The sequence below is a fragment of the Neurospora crassa genome, linkage group VI, assembly GCF_000182925.2.
Source record: "Neurospora crassa OR74A linkage group VI, whole genome shotgun sequence".
In the NCBI taxonomy this organism is placed as follows: domain Eukaryota; kingdom Fungi; phylum Ascomycota; class Sordariomycetes; order Sordariales; family Sordariaceae; genus Neurospora; species Neurospora crassa.
In genome coordinates, this window is record NC_026506.1 from 1,194,147 (window position 1) to 1,215,272 (window position 21,126).

Genomic DNA, 21,126 nt, shown 5'->3' on the forward strand with positions numbered 1-21,126 from the left:
AGCTCAACTCCACCAAGGCGGCAGACATCCCTTGCGATGCACCCCAAGCTGGGGTCAAACACGGCCAAACGATTCCCCATACGGCAAGTGCCCAGCGTAGGACATCAGCCACGTCAAGCTGCCTCGTAACATTGATTTTGCTTACCTTCACTTCGGTTGCCGATTTGTAGAAATCTTCTGCGCGTACATTTTCGCTCCAGTTACCGCGCCAAAACGCACACTTAACGTGCCGGATGGATATGCGACGAAAATAAGAGCATGCGATATGCACAAGTCAACTCCCTGACTTGGCTTGAAGTGACCGTTGAGTACTTTTTTACAACCAAGTCAACACTGTTGCATCTTTGTACCTGCATCTGGTTTGGCTTGCCCAGCTTCCCCAGCTTCCCCAGACGGACCAACCGACCAATCCAACCTCCTCGTCGAAACAAAGGGGCTTCTTGTCACGATGCTCGGACTTTTGTTTGACTGGATGCTTCCGTGCCTTTCATGGCTTCTTGTCGGTCGGTTGGACGTACATTGGTTAGCATCATGTAAGTCATGGAAGACTTCAACTGACATTGGTAGCGAGGCGCATCGGTGTATCGGATCTCTCGGCTCGGCGCGAGGATATCTAGGCCTCAAGCACCCACCTCATGGTGCCATGTTTTCTTGTTTACTTCATTCTAACTGTACAACCTTGTGGCTTCCGTCACCTACTTCACTTCTTCTTGTGTATTTCCTATTTGCCTTTACTTTTTTGCTAGTCATACTGTCAGTAGGTCCGGAACCACTGACAGATACCCCATAATTCGTTGTTCTTGACCTCCAGTCCGGTTGTTCTGCCGTTGGCTCGAGCTTTGCTTCACTCCCACCTAGCCCCACGCAGTCTGCATATTCCATCTCCATCGCATATATACATATATACTCGATACCCTGACAGAAACTCTGTTTCTCTGTTTTCATCTCTAATCACATCTTTCCTCCCGTCGGAATCATGGCCAGGCTATTCAGATCATTGATGCTGGCGGCGGCCGCGTCTGTGACGCCCGTCTGGTCGCTCTGCTCGCACAACACTTTCCTCCACCCGCGAGAGGAGGGCAAGACAGTCGAAGTCAAGAAGTTCGGATACATTGGCGTCACCGGTCCGCTGTTCTGGTCATCGTTAGCGCCCGAGAACACGGCCTGCTCCACGGGCAGACGACAGTCGCCTATTGATATGACGGGAACATCATTCAATATGGTACCCTCGTCTGAAATCCAGATCGACATCCCCGATTTCACTGAGGGCACTGAGTTCGAGAACCTCGGAACCACCATCGAGGTCATTGCGAAGGGCGGCTCGATGACTTTCGGTGAGAAGCAGTACACCCTGCAGCAGTTCCATTTCCACTTGCCTAGCGAGCACCTGGATAATGGCACAAGTAGAGCTAGTGAGTATTTCCCAATATCCACCCTTTGATGTCAGCAATCACTAACATGTTCGTTCTAGTGGAAATGCACATGGTCTGGCAAACCGAAAACCAGGAGCTTGCTGTCATCGGCACTTACATCGACGTCGCCACCGAGGCTGGTTCCGCACGTTTCATCCCTCCCTTCGCTGCTCCGGCTCCTCCTACTCAACCGGTTCCCAGCGGCGTTCCTGTTCATCCTCACATCAACAAGACCGCCCCAGATGCACCGCCAGCCAGGTTCCGCATCAGGGGAAGCAGAAGCCATAGGGAGCAAGAAGTCATCATGCCTCATCCTACCAACGAGAACGAGACGGCGCCAGTGCGCCCAGTGGGCCCAGACACTCCGGTCTCCGGTGCGCCTACCGTCCTTCTCGAGACCATCTTCAGCACCGTCGACGCCATCCGCACGCCCGGCACCGTGACCCAGACTCCCCCCTTGATACTCTCCGAGGTGGTCAACATCTGGAAGTCGGGCCACTTCCAAGGGTAAGTGTCTGGTTTTCTTTTTCTCCATTCAATGTTCTCTCCATCTCTTCACTGGCCCTTTTTCCAGCTCGCTCATTACTAACCTGTTCCCAACTCCAACAGTTACATGGGGTCCCTCACCACGCCTCCCTGCAGTGAGGGCGTCATGTGGCTCGTGTCGACGCAGACGCTAAGGGTGGCGCCTCTGACGTTTGAGAATGTCCGTAGTGTCATCGGCTTCAACTCGCGCTTGACGCAGAATGCGCCCGGTGAGGATAATATCCTCGCTAAGGCAGGCTGCGCCGCAGCTGGAACTGAGTGAGGCGGTTGAAGCTGGGATGGAAGCAAGAGAACTATCAATGATATTGTACACCGGTTAGGCTTGAATACAAATCAAAGGGTTACGGCGGGTTAGCCATTGACATTGTTGAATTGTAACGCAATCTGAGAGTTTGTGTGATTTATGTTTCGAGTCAAGACATGTTGCACCTGAAGGAGTTAGATTGCCCTGAAGACAACAGCGCTGGAGGCAAAGCGTCGCAACATAAAAAAAAGAAAACTCTTCAAGCACAGAATACTGAGTAATTGGGAATGAGAAAAAATTGCAAAAAAAAAAAAAAAGGCGCGTTTGTAACGCCGGGAATTGAGCCCGACGTGGGGGTCGAACCCACAACCTTGAGATTAAGAGTCTCACGCTCTACCGATTGAGCTAGCCGGGCAGCCAAAGCTGCCAGTGGGTTGGTAGCGATCTTCAAAGGAAGTTCCTATAATGGCACATGATTCCAAGTGCGCAACATGGGCTTCTTGACGAGATGCTATTCCGGCCGTTGCAATAATGATTCTGTGCGTAAGTGCAAATCAGTAATTGTGATTCGCCGCTGGCTTGAATACTGACATCCATTTTGCGCGCGCGCGTGCGAAGTTGCTGTTCGATCTTGGCATGCAGTCGGTTCTTGTGTCTGTCTCCATATCCTGTCGTCATGAGTGAGAAGGTTTATACGATCCAGCAAGGGGAGGAAAGTTTTGAAATGATATTGTCCTCAGATCGATCGAGAAAGGAGCAGTTGGATTGCTTCTCCGCATGTTCGTCATTCGATGTTCCTTCTCCAACAACACAAGTGCACTGCAGGCACGAACAATGTGAGCTCGCGTCACAGTCGCAGAAATGGTGATGTCATACCGTTGCCGCGTTAACACTTACACCCCGAGAACCCTTGTGGCCAACCATAATAGTAGTATCATATAACAAGCCATCACCACTGCTGCAATTTGCAACGAATTCGACAATCAAGAACAACTGCACCCGGAGACTGTCGATTAAAGCCATCAAGAGCAAAACAAACCCAATTTTCAAGTACAAGAAACACCATCCAAAATACAGATCATAGCCCTCAAACCTTTCAAAATGGTCCGCGCCACTCCCGCCATCCGCACCGCTCTCCGCCCCGTCGTCCGTGCCAGCCCCCAGCGCGCTCAACAGGTCCGTTTCCGGAGCACCGAGTCTACCGATAGCGCTCGCGACAAGGGTCCCGTCAAGGACTTCAACAAGACCGGTAACACCAACAAGCCATGGCTGTACGTTTTTTTTCCCTTCCTTCCATCCACTCCAACAATCTGCCCTGCTCTGCTCAGGCACACACCCTTCCCTCATCAAACTCACTACGCTAAGAATGCTAACCAACTTATCACCCTCCTCAAAAACAGCTACGCCGGCGTTGCTGGCCTCACCCTGGGCGGCATCTACGCCACGATGATGGGCAATCCCGACAAGGCTGCTGGCGCCGCAAAGAAGGTTGATCAGAAGCTTGATTTCGTTGCTGAGGGGAAGAGTGCGCCTCATACCCCACATGTTGGCGACAGGAAGTAAACGAAACGACTTACAACCGGTTACCTAATCGAGCGATGGAGATTTGTTCGTTTGGATGAGTTTATGACTTTCTTACATTTACAGTGGGGGAAATTGGGAGTCATTTGCGAGACGGCGTTCTTTTGATGATACTTAGTTTAACGTGGTGAATGGATGGGAGGTCCCCACGCGATGGATGATAAGACGTTTCGCGGCTGTGATGTGGAAATGTGTGAATGGCGGTGGCTAGGAAGGTGAAGAGACGAGGAAGCACTGAATGGTGCCCAGAGTTTGAGTTACAGGATGGAAACTGGCAAATGCTAAGGCAGTACAATAGTCATTTAAACCAGGACTTGAAAAGATCAAGACACGCTCGTTCGGGAACCTCTACGAAAGAAAGGAGGGCATTTATAGATGGATAGCCAGTACATGGATGGTTGGAAGGCAGGCTGGTCATGGCAGATGCTGCATATAGAGCTACCTGCGCTAGTCCAATTCAACAACAAATCACAAAGCCCGCATGGCTCAGTGGTAGAGCGCATCACTAGTAATGATGAGGTCGTCAGTTCGATTCTGGCTGTGGGCATTTCCTTTTACTTTTTTCTTTTGCCCCTTATCGGCTTGCCTCTTCTTTTTTATCTCTTTTGTGTCAAATAACTGTTAAACTTTTGTTCAACCGTCTTTTTCTTCCTTTTGTTTCCCCTTCCTTTTTTTTCTTTTTTTTTCCTTTTTACGAACCCAGCTCACCCCACGACAGTTCATAGTATGGAACTCTATTTCCGTGATTCTCTGGCATCACAACAACATCCATCCGGTGTTAATATGACTTTGTCAACTCAGCACCAAGAAAAGCCAGTCAAAAGTACTAAATCATCATTTCATTCTTCTTACCCAATTAAGGCCCTGTCAAATAGTTTCCCCTCCTCCAAGTTCCAACTCAGTCGAGTCAGCAACTTACACACACCGGCAAGTCCGTGTCCTAATCCGATCTTTGTATGCCTGCATCCCTGGATTTCCTACATTTCGTTTCCATTCTTCATCATACTTTGTTTACTTTGTTGTTGTCTCCAGCCACACAGACCCTTTTGACTTACGTACATCTCCCGCTTCTCAGCTCGCACACGAGAAGATGGCGTCGCCATCTACGGGAAGTCAAGTAAGACAAGATCTGCGGCCATGTTCGCTCTGTACCAACTCTCTTTTGTGAAACTATATACCCCGCAGTTTTTGATGTGCCGTTGGGCTTGCTAATTTGTATGGTTGGTCCCTTGAAGTTTTCATTCTTTTCTCGATAGTTGTCCCCCTCTGTTCCTCCTCGGTGGCTTGCGGGGATCTTTGACCGAGACACAGGGCACCCGATGAATGTGTGTAAAGAAGGGGTTGTGTAACACTTACCTCTACACTAGCTGGATAGGTACATATTCAAGGGCTGCCTCGTATAATATGCGATTGAGGCTTTCTTTGTCTGTTTGTCTGTGGGGTTTTGTGACACTTGACTGAGCGCCGTGGTTAGGTCGGAACGACTTCCGGATGGTAGAGGTAAGTAAGTAAGAAGGGAGTCTGTTCTAGGAAGACGCTGGGTAGGTTGAGCATACAGCTACCTAAGTTACGGCATTGGCGAACGAAAAAGGAAGCCAGTCAACGGGCGGAACTCAGGACAACCTCCTAATTGAAGAGAAGAGGAAGAGGGAACTGTACAGTGCTTTTGCTGAGGCGCTTAGAAGCAAGACATGACGAGTTAAACAGAAATCTCGCCATGGGTAAGGCGTGTCTCATGCTTGACTGTACGCGGGATCACTCTAACTGCCTGGCTGACTTGCATGTAGTCAATAACGCTTGGTCACCGGCTCGGATGAGGCAAGTTTCATCACGTTGTGTACTGAGTCGTCTTGACTTGTAGTGAGAGAATATCTTTCGTCGAAGACACCATAGCCTACGTCTCTAACGGTAGGGATACCATCGAAGTGAAGAGAGAGGCAACATCGCGTAGCTCAAGCCTAGCCCTGGACGGCGGGCCCCCAGATGCCGGTTACTATTTTGTAATAGTAAATTAGGCTCGGGTAGTTATCCTCCCAACCGTACTTGTAAAGAGCCTTCCGAACGAGCCTATTGTCGAGGGTGAGATCGATGAGGTATAATACCCTACCCCGCTCGATATGCCAATTATCGCGACAGGTGTCGCACGCGCGCTGGTCGGGACTCAGTTCATCAAGCACCAGGTGGCGCAGAAGGGAAGCGTCAACCCCAAACCTTGATTCTAATGAAAACATCGCTTCTCAGGCCAGCCAGTGGTTTCTCGTTCCTGGGGCACGCGAGTTACGGGTTACAGTCAGTGTAACGAAGCGATGCTATCCTGGACCACCATGTTCTTCAGCGATTCGAAATCATCAACCCGGTCCGCCAATATAACGTTCCAGCGGCCCGCTGGCGTACCCAAACATGCGTTTGCGAGGAAAGGACAATGGTGATCACTTTCCCGCCGAGATGCGGGTGAAATTCCTTGATCACCCATCTCACCGATAAGATCCAAGTCCAAGTCTGAGTGGTAACTGCAAGTCTGTAACTGAGGTGGTTTTTTATGCTGTGGAAGTTGTGAGATGTTGCACCTACCTACCTACTTACTACCCCTGTTGTTTACTTCCAGCCTGTTGTTGGTTCTCAGAAGTGGTCCGGAATGGGTACATGGAGAGTGTTTAACACCCACCGCATAGCCCGCGATGCCCAACCAACAATATCGTCGCCTTAGTTGTTAACCGAATAAAGTGAGAACTCGGGATGGGTGTTAGAGACATCGAAAACCTAGAGTGTACTTAACTGTCTTCAGCAGTAGCATCAAGCCCTCGTCACTGACCTACCTCCCTTCCAACGAGTGAGAAATAGCTGTCGAACAACTTGCAAATTAACGGAGAAAGTAGAGCTACCAGTCAGGCTACATGTATGCTTTCGACACCGCCCTTACCGTGCAGATCGGACAACCAGTCGAATCAAGCCGGTCAAGTCACTCTGAGGGGATGAGGGGGAAAGGGGGGAATTGTCTGGTGACACGTTCCATCATTCCCACAACCCGAAACATGTCGACAACGAAAGGAAGCTGCAGGCTTGCGAATATGTAATGGAAACTCTTAATTGAGACATCGATGGACGATGTCGACGACTAGAAGGCATTGGGGTGAGAAAAGCCAAAGGGGAAAGGAAGCTGAAGTGAAGTCCGACTCTGGGTCATCAAGTATAAAGGCATCTTTCCTCCTCCTTCCCAAAGGTCGAAAGAAAAACATCATCAGATCTCATCAACGCAAACCAGACCGACTCCTGAATAACTTCTTTCAAAGCACCCAAGGTTAGCCTCAACCTTCTCCAGCCTCCCATCTCCAATCTACCTTCCTCTCTCTTCCTCTCTCTTCCTCTCTCTTCCTCTCTCTTCCTCTCTCTTCCTCTCTCTTCCTCTCTCTTCCTCTCTCTTCCTCTCTCTTCCTCCTTCCTCCTCCTACTGCCTCCTCCCCATCCCATCCCATCCCATCCAGCTGACATCGCCCATCCCCATCCAGTTACCCAACCAACAACTCAACTCAACTCAACTCAACCCAACCCAACCACCAAAATGTCCTACACCATCCACCTCCGCCTCATCAACGACACCTCCGACTCTCTGCAGCTCGTCGAACAAACCTGCTGGTTCGGCCATGGCACCCGTTGGTCGCAAATCGACTCCACGGGCGTATACGTCCTCTCCATGAACAATTCCGGGTCCTCGGGCATGTTGCGCTTCCAGAATAGCAAGGGCGGTGATTATTTTGCCGTGGCGGTCGGCGTGCACAACTACAAGCGGTGGTGCGACATTCAGGTCGATACTGCCGATGATGCTCCCCTGACGAAGTTGCATCCCAAGTATTATGATGAGAAGGATGCCAAGTACAAGGCCTTGTGGGCGCAGGCGAGCGAGTTTGAGGCAAAGGCAAAGAGTGGGAAGACAGTGAGAATCAAGTTTTATCAGGCGGAGGGGAATGTTTTGAGGGCGACTGTTGAATATGTTTGAGTTGGTGGTGAGTGTGGGTGGATGGTGAGACAGGGTGGAGGTGGACGATATGCTGGAAAAGGGGAAAGGTTTGTTGGACAGGCAAGCGGGAGGAAGACAATAACGGACAAAGATGGACGATGGAACACCATGTGAAAAGAAGCCAACCGGCATTACGCTCTTTTATTGGCTTGGAAGCTCTGAAGCATCTGATCTTAGACGCTCGTTCAAAAAAGCTGTCATCTCTGAAAACATAACCCAAACCTCCTTACTTTTCCCAGCTTTTGCTCCCTCTATATCCCTTATAAACAAGTGCCAGCCTTTGTTCCCAGGCATGAACATAATTAAACCCTTGAATAGCATCTGTAAATCATCATGTCTTAATGTCATCGCTCATGCGGCTCGAAATCATGGCCAAATTAAACACCTGTACCCCGGTCCGTGATATGCAAATCATACAACTCTCTCAACTCGACGTCAACTCTAGACGATGCCAGCAAGCTTCAACGCGTTAGGGTTGGCAGCGAAGAGAGCTTGGTTGGCGCTGTAAAGCTGGTGAACGAGCTTCCTCACAAGCTCACGAGTCTCATCGCTGAGCTGATCCTCAGGAGGGCTGAGGACTGACTCAAGGACAGGGATGACCTTGGAAGTAAGAGAGTTGATAGTGGGCTCGCCCTGCTCGTAGAGCTTGTAGATGCACTGGTAGACAGGAGTGTTCTCCTCGTAGTCCTCCTTCAAGGGCAGGAGATCGACCAGGGCGGGAAGAACCTGGGCAAGAGGAACACGATCGGGGTGAGCAAGGATCATGCGGCACAAGCAGCCAGAGGCGTTGTCCTTGATACGAGCCTCGGGAATTTGGAGCATGGGGGCCAACTTGTGAAGGATGGTTTCGTACTGGGGAAGGTAGGTGTTGCTGTCGGTGGAGTGGAGGATGAGCTGGCCGGTAGCGTAGGCAGCGTTGCTCTTAGTCTCGTTATCGGTGTCAGAGAGACGCTTGAGGAGCAGATGCATAAGCTTGCCAGTGTAGGGAGTGACAGTGGCACCCATGTTGGCAGCGCACTCAGCGATCACACCGACACCAGTGGAGCGCTCGAGGTTCTCAGCCTCGGAGGAGGCGAACTTCAAGATGGGCTTCTCGAAGATCTTCCAGAGCTCCGAGAAGGCGGGGCCAAGAGCGACGGCAAGGCCAATGACGACATCGAGGGCAGTGTCGATAACAAGCCAGTCGTACTCGGAAGAGCCCTCAACCTCCTGCTCCTCATCCTCGTCACCAAGATCCTGCTGGCAAGGGTGGGAGCGGGTGATGATAGTGCTGAGGATGCTGATGGTCTCCTTCATGAAGTCGCCCTGGGCAAGAATGGCAGGACCGCAGGCCTTCAGAGTGGCGGCAACATTGCGGTTGACCTCGGTAACGACGGCACTTTTCAACAGTTAGCTTCATGCTGCAGAAGTTGATTGATCAAACAAGGTAGGGTATGATGTTCATGTCAGGAGTAGATGTAGCGCGTTCTCAGCATCGACAATTATTTTGCCTCTGAGTGAGCTGGGTTTAACGCAAAGTTGCTCATCATTCGAACAGTCAAAGGGAAGAAAGGAAAAGAAAATGTACGTACCGGTCCATCTCCTCCAACCACACCTTGAGGGTGGCGCTGGTAACAATCTCGCCAAGCTTGACAAGAGTGACAGTGGGCTGGGTCTTGAGGGGAAGACCGGGCTCCCAGTTAGAGCCAGTCTCCTCCTCCATAAGCTGCCAGACGCGGGCATAAGCGCGCCACAAAGTAGCAATGGCAGCCTTGCGGCAGCCCTCGTAAGGGTGCTCAAGGAGAGGAGAGATCATCTCAACGGCCTTCTCAAGGTACTCCTTGATCTCGGCGCCGGAGCAAGAGTGGGTAATGATATCGCCCATGATCTCGATGGCAACCTCCTTCTCGAAAGCCTCAGGGGAGATGCCAATGTCCTCCCAGTCCTCGCCCTCCTCATCATCCATGATATCCTCGTCATCGTTGGCCTTGACCTTGAGGCGCTTGCCACCGGTGATGATCTCCTCATCAGTGCCGGCAATGGCACGCTCAGCCTCAGAGAGCTCGAGGTTGATCTCCTCCTCCTCAAGCTCAAGGCTGTGGAACAAGCCCTTGAAGACACCGGGAAGGAAGGGAGAGAAGTCCTTCTCGTAGACCTTGGAGAGGCAGCTCCAGAGGATGAAAGAGGACTCGCGGAGTCTGGTGCTATCGAGATGAAGGGCCTCCTCGCTGGACTTCATGAGAGGAAGGACGTAGGGCTGGAAGGTCTGAGCACCGACGGCAGTGGCGATGCGACCGACGGAGTCGCAAACACCGCTACGAAGGGCAAGGTCGTCCTCAGTCTCCTTGATGGTGAGGTAAGCACCAAGGGCGTGCATGATGTTGTCGAAGTAGGGCTTGAACTCCTCGCCGAGAGCCTCGGCAATGGCACCGATAGCACCGGAAGCAGCTACCTTGACCTTGTAGTCCTCGTGGCCGATCAGAGCGCCGATGTTAGCGACAAGCTCGCCAGCATACTGCTTCATGAACTCGGCATCGAGACCATCGGACATGGAGTCAAGAGCACCGCAAACAGAACGGATGATCTCAACATTCTTCTTGGCCTGGGTGGCATCGTTGGAGGCGGCCATGGAAGCCTGGAGGTTCTTGACAAGAGCAGTCATGATGGGCTCGTTGTAAGGGGAGAGCTCAGAGGCGATGTCATCCGCAAGGCGAGACAGACCGACAAGGGCGGCGTGCCTGACACCAACATCCTGGTCGTTGAGCAGGGTGATGACATGGGGCATGATGGACTTGATCTGGTTGGCGATGAAGTCGGGAGCACCCTCGACGACAGTGCCGAGAGCAAGGATACCGGCCTTTCTGTAGCCAGCCTCGGAGTTGGTGGCGAACTTGGGGAAGGCGTTGAGAAGGGGAACGATAACTTGGCGAGGAGGAAGGTCGCTGGCAAGCTGATCGAGCAGCATGAGAGCGGAGCGGGCGGGGCTCATATCATCCTCATCTTCATCGTCGTCGATCTCAGTGAGAATAACCATGCTCTTGATGGTGAGCTCCTCGCCAACATCACGCATGCCCTGGATCTTCATGCGCCTGTAACGGACAGTCTGGGCAAGGAAAGCAAGGGCCTGAGCGCGGACCTCATCCTCAGCCTGGGGGTTGCCGCCGAGGTCAATCATCAGCTTGACAAGATCCTTAAGGTACTTGCCGAGCAGCGAAGACTCGCAAGCCAAGAACTGCTGGAAAACGTCGAAAGCCTGAGCAATCTTCTCATCATCGCCAGACTCAACGACGTGCTTGAGAACGTCGACCATGGAGGGAACGAGGGTCTGAAGGGCATTAACGGCCTGGGGATCCTCCTCGGGATCGAACATGAGGAGGCAGGCGCCAATGGACATCATGGTGTTGATGCGAACATCAGCGCTCTGGGGGTCGCGGAGAGTGTGGTTGAAGATCTCGAGAAGCTTGCGGAGGTCCTCGAAGGCGGTGGGGTTGGCCTCGATCAAGCTGAAGATGATGTAGGTACCGACTTCACGCTGGTTGACATCGGCATTGGTGGCCAAGTTCATGGCAATGTCGCGGAGATCGTCCCACTCGCCCTCCTCGAAGTCAAAGCAGGCAATGACAGCGATAAGACGGGAAGCGGTATGGCGGCACTTGGGGTTCTGCTCCTTGAGAGTGGCCTCGAGGAGGACCTGGCGGACCTGCACCTTCTGGGCCTTGGGGATCTTGCCCCAGTGCTTGGTGACGAGTCTGGCAGCCTGGACGGCAGCCAATTGCCTGACGCCCAGGTCATCGTGTGTCGCGAAAACTTCGATGAGGAGGAGAAGGCACTCGGGGTGAACATAGTAGTTCTTTTGGAGCTCAGCCGTGATGGCCTTGACTCTCTGGGTATCAGCTGGAGAGGAGGGGTCAGCTCTGCGCGTTCATTTTTTCTTCTTTTCTATTTTTGTCGCGGACGAGGGAAATCGGAAAATGCTTACGAATCTGCGACTCCTTGAGGAGCGCGGCAAGCGTTTGCTTGTCCATGGCGCTTCAAGGAAATGTGAACAGAAGGGGTATCAAAAAGAAAACAGCGAAAAGATGAACAGAACAGAGAAGAAAAAAAGAAAGGGAAAAGAAAAAGAAGATCCCGTCGGGCACACCGCGGGAGGGGATAGCAGGGGTTTTTGAAGAGGGGGGGCACAGTACTGCAGTGAAGAGACTGGAGGCGAAGATGGGATGGAAAGACGAGACCCCGGGGAGAACCTGGAGGTGTCGTGAAGAAGAAAAAAAAATTTGGATTTTGATCAAATTCCACTGTGGAATCGCGGCTGATAAGAGATTAGAAATTTTGCTGCGGGGCAAGGATCGGGGGGTCGGGATCAGTTCAGTTCAGTTGCAGCTGAGGAAATTCCCTCCCTCCATTCGGCACGGTAGAGTAGCAGCCTGGGGGCCTGGGCGCTACGCCTAACCACCACTGTCACTGTGTGCTGCCATCATGTGCCTGATGATCGAGGGGTAATCTCCCGCTCTACTACCTCTGCGCTGCCCGGTAGCACGAAACATTCGGTCGTGGAGTAAAACGGGTATGGATATTGAGTGTATATTGAGCACTTATACATATGTATGAGCCAGACGCTTCCAACTCGTCTTTCTCCTTGTATTGAATGTTATATCAAAGTTGCTTTGTTCGACTGTGACCGTGGCAGTTGTTCGATTTTAGGTTCATCATCTCTAATTGGAAATTTTGCCCTTCTTCACCGCTATCTTCATCATTGCCTGCTGTTTGCCTACCGGCGGGCAGTTATCCCGTTCGATCATCGTCACAGTCTCTCCCGCTCTTTCACCCGTTATATCTTATCACACCTCCACATCGCGACGAGGGTTTGGACAGCTTGCTGTATTGACTACTGCTGATGCCTTCTTCAAGAACTACCCAGACAGCATCTCAGCTGTGTGCGCCTTTACGAAGACAAGAGTCATGCTCGTTGAATTGAGGTCGACGGTTATGTTCGATTAGGTCTATCCCGATTTTTCTGGATGCTCTTATTCCAAGGTCATACACATTATCGGGTCTTCTTTACTCTACCCATCAAGCCAACCACATACACAAAGACACAAAACCATGATGTTAACCGCCAAACACCCTCTACTTTTAACACACCACTGAAGATCTGAACAGACATCAATCGTCTGTCTTTCCCAGTACAAGTAACAAAAATCTAACCACCGTCTTAATCAAGCATAACCACGTCGCAACAGAAAGCAACTTGGATCAAGCTCCCTCGACTCGCACGCCCATCATCTCACCCTCTCATCTGCGCAACGGAGTGTATGAGCTCGTATCATCCGACGGCGTCTGGCGGTGGTGCCTATGCTGGCCCAACATCAAACTGTCCCTCCTATCCGCCTCCAGCCGAGAAGAATCATGCGCCTTGAGGTTAGTGCTGGGACGGCGCTGTCCACCACCACCACCACCACCATACGACGTCATCGTATAATCGCCCTCGACCGTGCTTCCCTCCAGATCAATGGCCGACCTCATCCCAACCTGCTTGTACCCCACCAGAAACTTGCTGGGATGATACCGCATAAACGCCACGCTCACAATCACCATGAGCATGCCGTCCAATACCAGCAGGTACACCTCGCGCTTCATCAAAATGGAATTCCAACCCAAGGCGTACTCGATCATGCGGAACACTGAGCGGATCAGGATGAGTGTGTTGGTCACATACAGGACCCAGAGTAGCTGGCGCCAGGGGACGGCGACGGAGTAAGACTTGGCGGTCGGGTTGGCGGCGATGCGCAAATGAAAGATAATGGTGGTGATGATGAAGAGCCCAAAGAAGGCGATTTGGATACCCAGGCCGACGAGGATGATGTTGTTGCCGAGGTCTTGGTCTTTGGGGGTGGTAGCCTTGGCGAGGATGCCGCCGCCTGGTTGATTTTGGTGTTTGTGTTAGAGTGCTGACTGACTGACTGGGTATAGGAGAGAAGGGAGAGGAGAAGTGATGACTAACCGGCACCCTGCGCCAGAAATGAAAAGACGTCACCCAACACGAATATCTTGGTCAACCACTTCACCCTGATGACCGAGTACGCCTCTGCCTCCAGCATGCAAGTGAGTCGGCCGAGAATCATGTAGATCGACGCAGCATAAAGGGAGGGTCCCAAGAGGATCAGGAGACTCTGTATAAGGTACGGCGTCAAGGTCCAGTCGGGCGTTTCCCCGGCGGAGATTACACGGCCTATGTAACCGACTGCTTCGACTATTGTTTTTTTTTGTCGTGGACGGTTAGCAAATCGAATTCGAAGTTGGTTGGCTTGTGAGAAGACCTGATACGGCAAGGGGATGGAAAAACGTACAAAGACATCCCACCAAGAACGGGATAAAGTACCACGTCCTGTTCCTAGCGAGAAGAAACGCATGGCCGACGGCGGTGATGCTGAATAAGGCGACGAAGATGGCGTTGGCTGCTGTGGACGGGTCATATTTGTAGTACGCGAAGGTTGCTAGGTCTGAGTTGTTGTCCGACATCGTCGCAAGCTTTCGAGGATGAGATTGAGGTCGCAGAGCTTTCTAGATCCGAAAGAGAGGGGGAAAAAAATGAGGGACAAGAAAGAAATACCGATATTACTGCGTTGATGATGATGATGATGCGGCCGATATCACGAAGAATCGGCACCGCTTCAAACATATATGTAAGTCCAGAGGGAACCACAGCTCCCTTTACGAGGAAACCGAAGCAAAGGCATATGGGTAACAAACATGTAATACCTAAACGCGTAATCTTTCTTTAGACAAAGTTCACACACAGCCTCAACGTATAGCCGCGACCTCGACCGAATCAAAATTATCTATTTGCCTGGTTGACAGCTTGGACTGGACTGGACTGGACTACCCTGCTACCTGCCTAACAACGTTGTCCCAACGGGTAGGTATTCTATGCTGCAAAGCGACGAGATGAGTAGTCTAGAAGCTTAAAGCAAGAAGCGGGCCGTATCCGCAGCGCTATGTATTTCTATACGCGTATACACATGTAGATACTACATAGTTCTACTCAACCTTCAAGATGTCTCCATAACAAACCTCCCTACTCATTCCCGCCATATCATGTTAGTGTCCCGACTGGAAAGACTGCGAACTGGGAATTAAGCTTCTCGGTTTCCCTGCCGGGCTATACGCGTATTGCCCCATACCAGGGTCTCGATCGATCCGTTTCCAACGAATCCGATCTACCGACCGCTTACATACACTACACTATTCTACCCACCTAGGTACTAGTTTTGAGTTTGAGGCTGAGTGCCCGCTTAATGACGAACGAGCGGAAGAAGAAAGGGACATTGGAAAACCGAATGCGGTTTAGCGCAAATCGGTTTGGTCGGTTTCGGCGAGATCTATACGCGTATACGATAAGCAGACTATACGCGGGCGATAAGGCTTTTTGGGGTTGAACCTCGTAAGGGGCCGACAACAACTTTTTTTTTTCTTTCCATAAGTTCTCCAATAGCCAATGCATCTTCAGTTCACCTCCGTTTTCCAGTTTCAAGGATGCCCTACCAGCTTACCAGCTTACCTCCTCAGCTGCGCCTCGGTTGGGATGAGATTGCAAAAGTCCTACTGCTACTGAAGTGCAGAGCTAACGATGGATACGATGAAAATGTACAGTGAATTCGACGATGACGGACTGGGTGAGGACCTTGATGGACACGATTGATACAGCCCAAATGCTAGTTTGTCTATTTCTTTATTTGAATGCTTGGTACTCCTACTTGTCAGGACTTGATATGTCTTCGTGAGGACCTTGATGGACACGATTGATACAGCCCAAATGCTAGTTTGTCTGTTTCTTTATTTGAATGCTTGGTACTCCTACTTGTCAGGACTTGATATGTCTTCTGACCCTTCAGGATCTACCTTGCTGTTCCAAACTAACATCCAGACGGCAACTTCCACCCGCTACCTCCTGTGTTAGGCCAACTGCAATCATTATTCATTATCATTCTTGTATGTATTAAAACTGGTAAGTAACTGAAGTTGCTATGTGCCGCAGTCATTTCCAAAGCTGATTAAATTCGCGTATGTCTGCTGGGAAAAAAAAAATAGAACCAGCTATTATCCCCTTTCGCTCTTCCGATAGATGGATCGAAGCTTTCACACTCACTTCAAGTCACTCTTGGCGGCCTCCAAAGAATTGCATTCAACCCATCCAACTCCCCCTCTGACTTGACGTCCCCTCGGGGTCATTGTCATCCAGTCCCAATTCTTGCCCCTGAGTCTCCTCGCCAACACCATCTTCAACTTCCAGCTGCTTCACCCCCCTAACACTGCTCCCTCTACTCAACAACCTCTCTTTGAAGCTCTGCGGCGAGTACGACTCCCTCACATCCCTCGCTGACATCGCTCCTCGAAAAGCCAAATCAAAACTCTCTCTCGTCTTTGGCCTCAAGAACACGTTGTTTGAATCTTCATCATCATCACTGTCTTCTTCATCATACATCCGGACATCACCCGTCCAAGCCCTTCGCCCTTCTAATCCCCCGTTTAGATCAATTCCCGTCGTCCTGACTTGCAGAGCGGGCTGATGACGCAACCGATGCTTAAGAACCGAAAGCTCTTCCATACGCTCTCGGTAAGGGATTGGCGCGGTTTTGGGGCGGGCGGGAGGATGGCCGTGATAATGGTTATTGTGGCTGTTGTGGTGGATGCCAAGGGCTAGGAGTTCGTTGCATCGACAGGTGGAAGGGGAAGTGCAGGCGCAGCCCGAGTCAGGCGAGATTGAGAAGTTGGAAGCCCCTCCCCCCTGGGCTGCTACGTGGATGAGCGGTGCTGAACCGGAGGAGGAAGCGGGTGTGGTGGGCGACTTGAGAGCTGTGTCGTCAGACTCGTTGGTCGCCACGGTTGCTGAAACAGAAAGGGTGGGCGTTGGATGGGGGGAGAGACGTCTGGGGCTGGTTGGGGGATTGCTGGTGAGGTTTGGTCGGCTGCGGGTGTTATCTGACATTCGTCGTGATGCGGGTTTGTTATTGTTGTTGCTGATATTACTGAGACCGTTGCTTCCCCGTCTTGACTGCCACGGTGGCAGCAGAGAAGGGGAGAACAGGCCATCTGATGTTGATGACGACTGCCTTTCTTGAGCACGAGAACCACTGAATATGGCGCTTTGGCGGTTCCTACGTGTTGAACGGCGCGCTAGGTTGACATTCCCAGCGCCGCTTGAGGATCGTCGCCTCTTGTCCTCTGGCGAGGTGCCTTGTCCGCCAGTGGTGTCGTTGTTGGTGCTGCCATGGATACGGTGGAGACATTTCCTGATGGTGTTGGCTTTGTGTGCCTCAAAGACCAGTTCCAGTTGACCAGTCAAAAAGTTGCGGTAGGCGTCGTCGATGGCCTCCGGAAGAAAGAGCCGAAGTGTCTCTTGCAAGTGCGTTTTCAGCGCTTCTTGACCTTCGTCAAATTGCTGCTCGACCTCGGCTAGTTCGATGACGGGATGGAAGTCTGCATGATGGGTTAGTTGTCATGTCTTCGTTCACAACGTGAGCTCGAGGCTCTTGGGTTTGCTGCTTACCAGAACTAGGAATCTGATCATCCAGGGGAAAGATCAGACGCCACAGGTTATCCCAGGTTCGGATTCCATCGCCAGAAGCTAAAGTCCTATCTACATCCTCAGATATCCCATCCTCGGGATTGCGAGGTGTTTCCGTGGGGACTGTGTCGCACATTTCATCCTTGGGCAGCATCAGGTGTTCGTCCAACCCTTTCTGCGTGGGAAATCCGACTTTGCATCGCTGACATTGGTGAGGCATTGCGCGCCTTCTATGATACGACATAACATGGTGTCGCAAGTCGGCCAGTGATTCGAAAGAAGTCATGGCGCAAACTTCGTGGTCACGGATATTGAAGCGAACCGGGTTGCGCACCCGGAATGGGCAGGAGTATCCCTCCATGCCCTGCCCATCCATCGCATACGTCGCTTCCAGATCGCGTTCCTGTCGGCCGCTTCGGATGGAACTGCTGCTGATCACCCTCCGATGCCGGGACGGAAGGTCGTTTCTGGCCCCAACATCGTAAGACGTCCTTCGCGATCCCACCGATTGTACCGAGTTCGACATTCTCCTTATGGATGGAGTAGCTCTTAGCTGTGGAGCGTATGCTATGCTCGGTGGTGCAGATACCGCCGGCGCATTTGAATTCGGCGGTCCAAGCGACACGGTAATTTCTTCTAGACATCTGGCGACTGCGCCCCAGATCTTGAGCGTTGTCGACGGTTGTTCCGCCGCAGCGTTCTCCTCAGTTTCCTTCAGAATGGCGGCGGAGATTTCCGAGGCAAGTTCCCCTCCGCTGGGTGCATCTTCAGATATGGGCGAAGTCCGTAAGCCGCCGGAGGCGTGGTAAGTATACCGTTGCCGGGGGTAATCTGGAAGACCAAGCCCAGGAAGCAGTCGACTGGACGATGAATTGCGCACCGGATGATTTCGCTGAGTTGGGCTCGCCAAGCTGCTTCTGGCACTGGTAGCTTCACCATAAGCGGGTGATGGCCTTCCTAGTAGCGATAATCTCTTTTTCTGGCGTGAAAGCTGGACATCCAGACTTGGTGGTCTTGTGGCACGGTACATGTTGGTAGAAGGTGTCGAATCTGGCATCATGCCGCTACCACTCGCTCGCTGCACATATTGTTGGCTGCCGTCAGAAGACGGATCCGCCACAATATCGCCTTTTTGTGATGTCAAAGCCTTTGGGATATTATCCCCATGTTGGCGGCGGGTGTCGAGTAACTCCGGGGTCGAGAGGGCCATGAGCTCCGTATCATAATCGGAATAGGCCAATGACAAAGATACAGGTGAGGAATCAGTCGAATAAGCTAGAGAGCAAGGAGAGGCGAGAGAAAAGAGCGAGGTCCGTAGTGGTGTGGAAGGAACAAAAGGAACATAGAGAGGAGCGGGAGCAGAAGTCGAAACAGGAGGATCAGAATTGTTCTTCGATTGAGGTTCTATGGGACGGTCGTTGTGGTCATTTGTATTGAGATTGGTCAATCCGGCGCGTAACTGTGGCGGCGCCGCCGGTGAGTGTAACGGATGTACTGGTTGCGCATTATGGTGATGATGAGCAGGTTCCACGACGGCTGGATGCTCCTCTGCGGCGCTTAATTGCCCCTGTTCCTTCGATTGCTTTTGTCGATCTGACGACTGCCTTTGCAGCAGGCGCCACCAAAGGTCCATGCTGTACGCGTGGGCCTTTGCCACGAGCCAGCCATGGAAAAGGGTTCAATATCTTGGAAGGAAATGTTTTGACGACTTTTGGGTTGTAGGAGGAGGCCTAAGTGGCTGTGTTTCGTCTTCTTGGTGCGGATAGAGCGGACGACTGACGACCTCGAGGTGGATGGATGAATGTTGGCGGATTAGGGAGCTGAGGCGAGCTGGTACCAGTGAGCTGAATGGAAAGCAGTCAGCAATCATAAAACAGGAACGACGTCAACAAAAGGCCTTTGGTGGCCATACAGATGCGAGAAATGGACAATGAAAGGAGAGGACGGGACAAATACAAAAACAACGAACCACAAGGCACAAAAGGAGTTGTCCTTGGGAATGCCTGGTCATTCTCGGATTCTTCAGTGGCCTGTCTTCCGCACCGATTGGTCAATCTGTGGCCCATTCACTGAACGACATGCCGGATCTGGATGCTGATTTGCTCGTGATTGGCCTGCGCCAACAAGGGAGGTCAACTGCCCACTCTCGCTCTGGTCAAAATCATGCGCACCGCGCGCAGGTCACTACACATTTTGATGCTTCAAAACTTGGCCAAAGTTTCACCAAATACTTGGTTCTTATTGTAAACTTATAAGCAGCCAAAACAGGGCCCTTTCAAAATTATACACTATCTCAAAACCACGGGTACGTGACTATGATCGAATACATTTTCATGAATGTAACCAAAAGTGGTGATGTTCGCCACGGCTGCGGAAGTGGGTGGTGGTTAAACCAATTGTCGGTGCGCATAATTCTGACGTCTGCGAGCCACTGTACCGTCCCTGTATGAACCACAGAAGGTACGTTACCTAGGCTTGACGCCTGGATGCAATTTCCCCGGAAAATTCGAGATCTCGACCACTATTCGCTACTATACCTGGCCATCAACGGGGATTGCGGCATCCATTCAGTTGTGAGCCTCCATACCTAGGTACCTCGACATGCTTTTCAAAAGAGCAGAGCCTCCTCCTCCTCCTCTTCTTCTTCCAAGGTTCTTGTTTTCTTTTTTTCCCCACCGATTCTGACATCCAGTCCCTCGAGACCATGAACTACCTGGTGGCGTCGGACAAAGACCGACCAAGCTCTTTGGGATTCCAAAATTAGTTTTCCAAAACCTGTTGTTTTGCATCGACAACGGAAACACCACATCGGTTCAATACCTACGGCATGGATGAAATTGGATCGAACCTTCTTCTACCTCGGCGCAATTCAACGGAAGCGTGCTACCTACTTCTAAGACGGGCCTGGGCGCGGTTTGGCAGTCCCGAACGTCTTTTACCAGACTCTTTTCAGGGTCCAAGCTCCGGAAATTAGTACAGATTTCGGTTGGCCATGTTGGTACCCTATTGGACATGCTGACCGCCAGCCCATCCCGGGGTAATCCACCTTGGTAAGAGCATCATGTGTCGACAGATGAATGGAATGTTTATGCGTTCTGATGTGGTTGGAGGTCTTTGGCTTCTTCGAGTTGGAGGAAAAGTCACGATACGTCCGAGCTTGAAGTGCCTGGTTTTTGAATGACAGGGGCAGTTGGCAGTGGGTAGCTACTAGCTCAGGTACACTAGGTACCTGGGTAGGTAGGTACCACAGGGTTAGGGTTGATGCCGACTGTATCGACAGCGACGTCATCGACAACCAGGACTACACGATCGCGAGAAAAGATGAAGTGAAACATGCTCCGTATACCCAGCCACACCATTGCAGCAATATTTAAGATCGTAGCTATGAAAGCTTCATGTTGTACCATCAATCTTACGCAAGACTCAATGGATGGGGATCCACAAACATACAAATATTCACTAACAGATCACCACTACCTATGTTGATCACTGTGTAAATTCCTGTTGAAACTCCGGTATCAGATGGTCCAAAATTAGTGACAGGCACAATTATCTTACTGGTCTTTTGCGGGGTCTCCACGTGGGCTTTTCATAGAGTTATCCACCCCAGATCGCGAATCCGTTAGCATGCGATTGACCACGTTAGGTTTATTTGGTACCTGAAACCTTTCCCCCAAGACAACTTTGATAGTGTATACTTACGATGTGGTCAGTGCTTCCTGGGGTGTGTGTGTGACGTACTAGGGAAAGAAAAAGGTTGTTCTGGGAACTGACACACACACAC

General features: G+C 51.3%; 6 protein-coding genes and 2 non-coding genes across 8 annotated transcripts; 4 read left to right on the forward strand and 4 right to left on the reverse strand.

Annotated features, from left to right (window-relative positions):
- Nucleotides 1-260: 260 nt before the first annotated feature.
- Nucleotides 261-2,319, forward strand: NCU05653 (carbonic anhydrase). Its single transcript, XM_955121.2, has 3 exons — nucleotides 261-1,412; nucleotides 1,472-1,919; nucleotides 2,022-2,319. Exons 1-3 carry the CDS (start codon nucleotides 977-979, stop codon nucleotides 2,218-2,220), a joined length of 1,083 nt encoding a protein of 360 aa, XP_960214.1. The 5' UTR covers nucleotides 261-976; the 3' UTR covers nucleotides 2,221-2,319.
- Nucleotides 2,320-2,544: 225 nt separating this feature from the next.
- On the reverse strand, nucleotides 2,545-2,617 carry NCU15371. Its single transcript has one exon. It is a non-coding gene; the product is annotated as a tRNA-Lys (tRNA).
- Nucleotides 2,618-3,145: 528 nt separating this feature from the next.
- NCU05652 (hypothetical protein) lies at nucleotides 3,146-4,091 on the forward strand. The gene is made up of 2 exons (XM_955120.2): nucleotides 3,146-3,473; nucleotides 3,603-4,091. Exons 1-2 carry the CDS (start codon nucleotides 3,304-3,306, stop codon nucleotides 3,763-3,765), a joined length of 333 nt encoding a protein of 110 aa, XP_960213.1. The 5' UTR covers nucleotides 3,146-3,303; the 3' UTR covers nucleotides 3,766-4,091.
- Nucleotides 4,092-4,258: 167 nt separating this feature from the next.
- Nucleotides 4,259-4,330, forward strand: NCU15372. Its single transcript has one exon. It is a non-coding gene; the product is annotated as a tRNA-Thr (tRNA).
- Nucleotides 4,331-7,037: 2,707 nt separating this feature from the next.
- NCU05651 (lectin 2b) lies at nucleotides 7,038-8,105 on the forward strand. The gene is made up of 2 exons (XM_955119.2): nucleotides 7,038-7,081; nucleotides 7,290-8,105. The coding sequence occupies exon 2, from the start codon at nucleotides 7,343-7,345 to the stop codon at nucleotides 7,775-7,777; it is 435 nt and encodes a 144-aa protein (XP_960212.1). The 5' UTR covers nucleotides 7,038-7,081; nucleotides 7,290-7,342; the 3' UTR covers nucleotides 7,778-8,105.
- NCU05650 (karyopherin Kap123) lies at nucleotides 7,909-12,033 on the reverse strand. Its single transcript, XM_955118.3, has 3 exons — nucleotides 11,757-12,033; nucleotides 9,370-11,671; nucleotides 7,909-9,176 (listed from the first exon to the last, which is right to left on the reverse strand). The coding sequence occupies exons 1-3, from the start codon at nucleotides 11,800-11,802 to the stop codon at nucleotides 8,240-8,242; spliced, it is 3,285 nt and encodes a 1,094-aa protein (XP_960211.3). The 5' UTR covers nucleotides 11,803-12,033; the 3' UTR covers nucleotides 7,909-8,239.
- Nucleotides 12,034-13,069: 1,036 nt separating this feature from the next.
- NCU05649 (RTA1 domain-containing protein) lies at nucleotides 13,070-14,296 on the reverse strand (the record flags this gene model as incomplete). The annotated part of the gene is made up of 3 exons (XM_955117.1): nucleotides 13,070-13,695; nucleotides 13,779-14,027; nucleotides 14,125-14,296. 3 exons carry the CDS (start codon nucleotides 14,294-14,296, stop codon nucleotides 13,070-13,072), a joined length of 1,047 nt encoding a protein of 348 aa, XP_960210.1.
- Nucleotides 14,297-15,729: 1,433 nt separating this feature from the next.
- NCU05648 (hypothetical protein) lies at nucleotides 15,730-19,283 on the reverse strand. The gene is made up of 2 exons (XM_955116.2): nucleotides 17,325-19,283; nucleotides 15,730-17,254 (listed from the first exon to the last, which is right to left on the reverse strand). Exons 1-2 carry the CDS (start codon nucleotides 18,973-18,975, stop codon nucleotides 15,960-15,962), a joined length of 2,946 nt encoding a protein of 981 aa, XP_960209.2. The 5' UTR covers nucleotides 18,976-19,283; the 3' UTR covers nucleotides 15,730-15,959.
- Nucleotides 19,284-21,126: the final 1,843 nt, after the last annotated feature.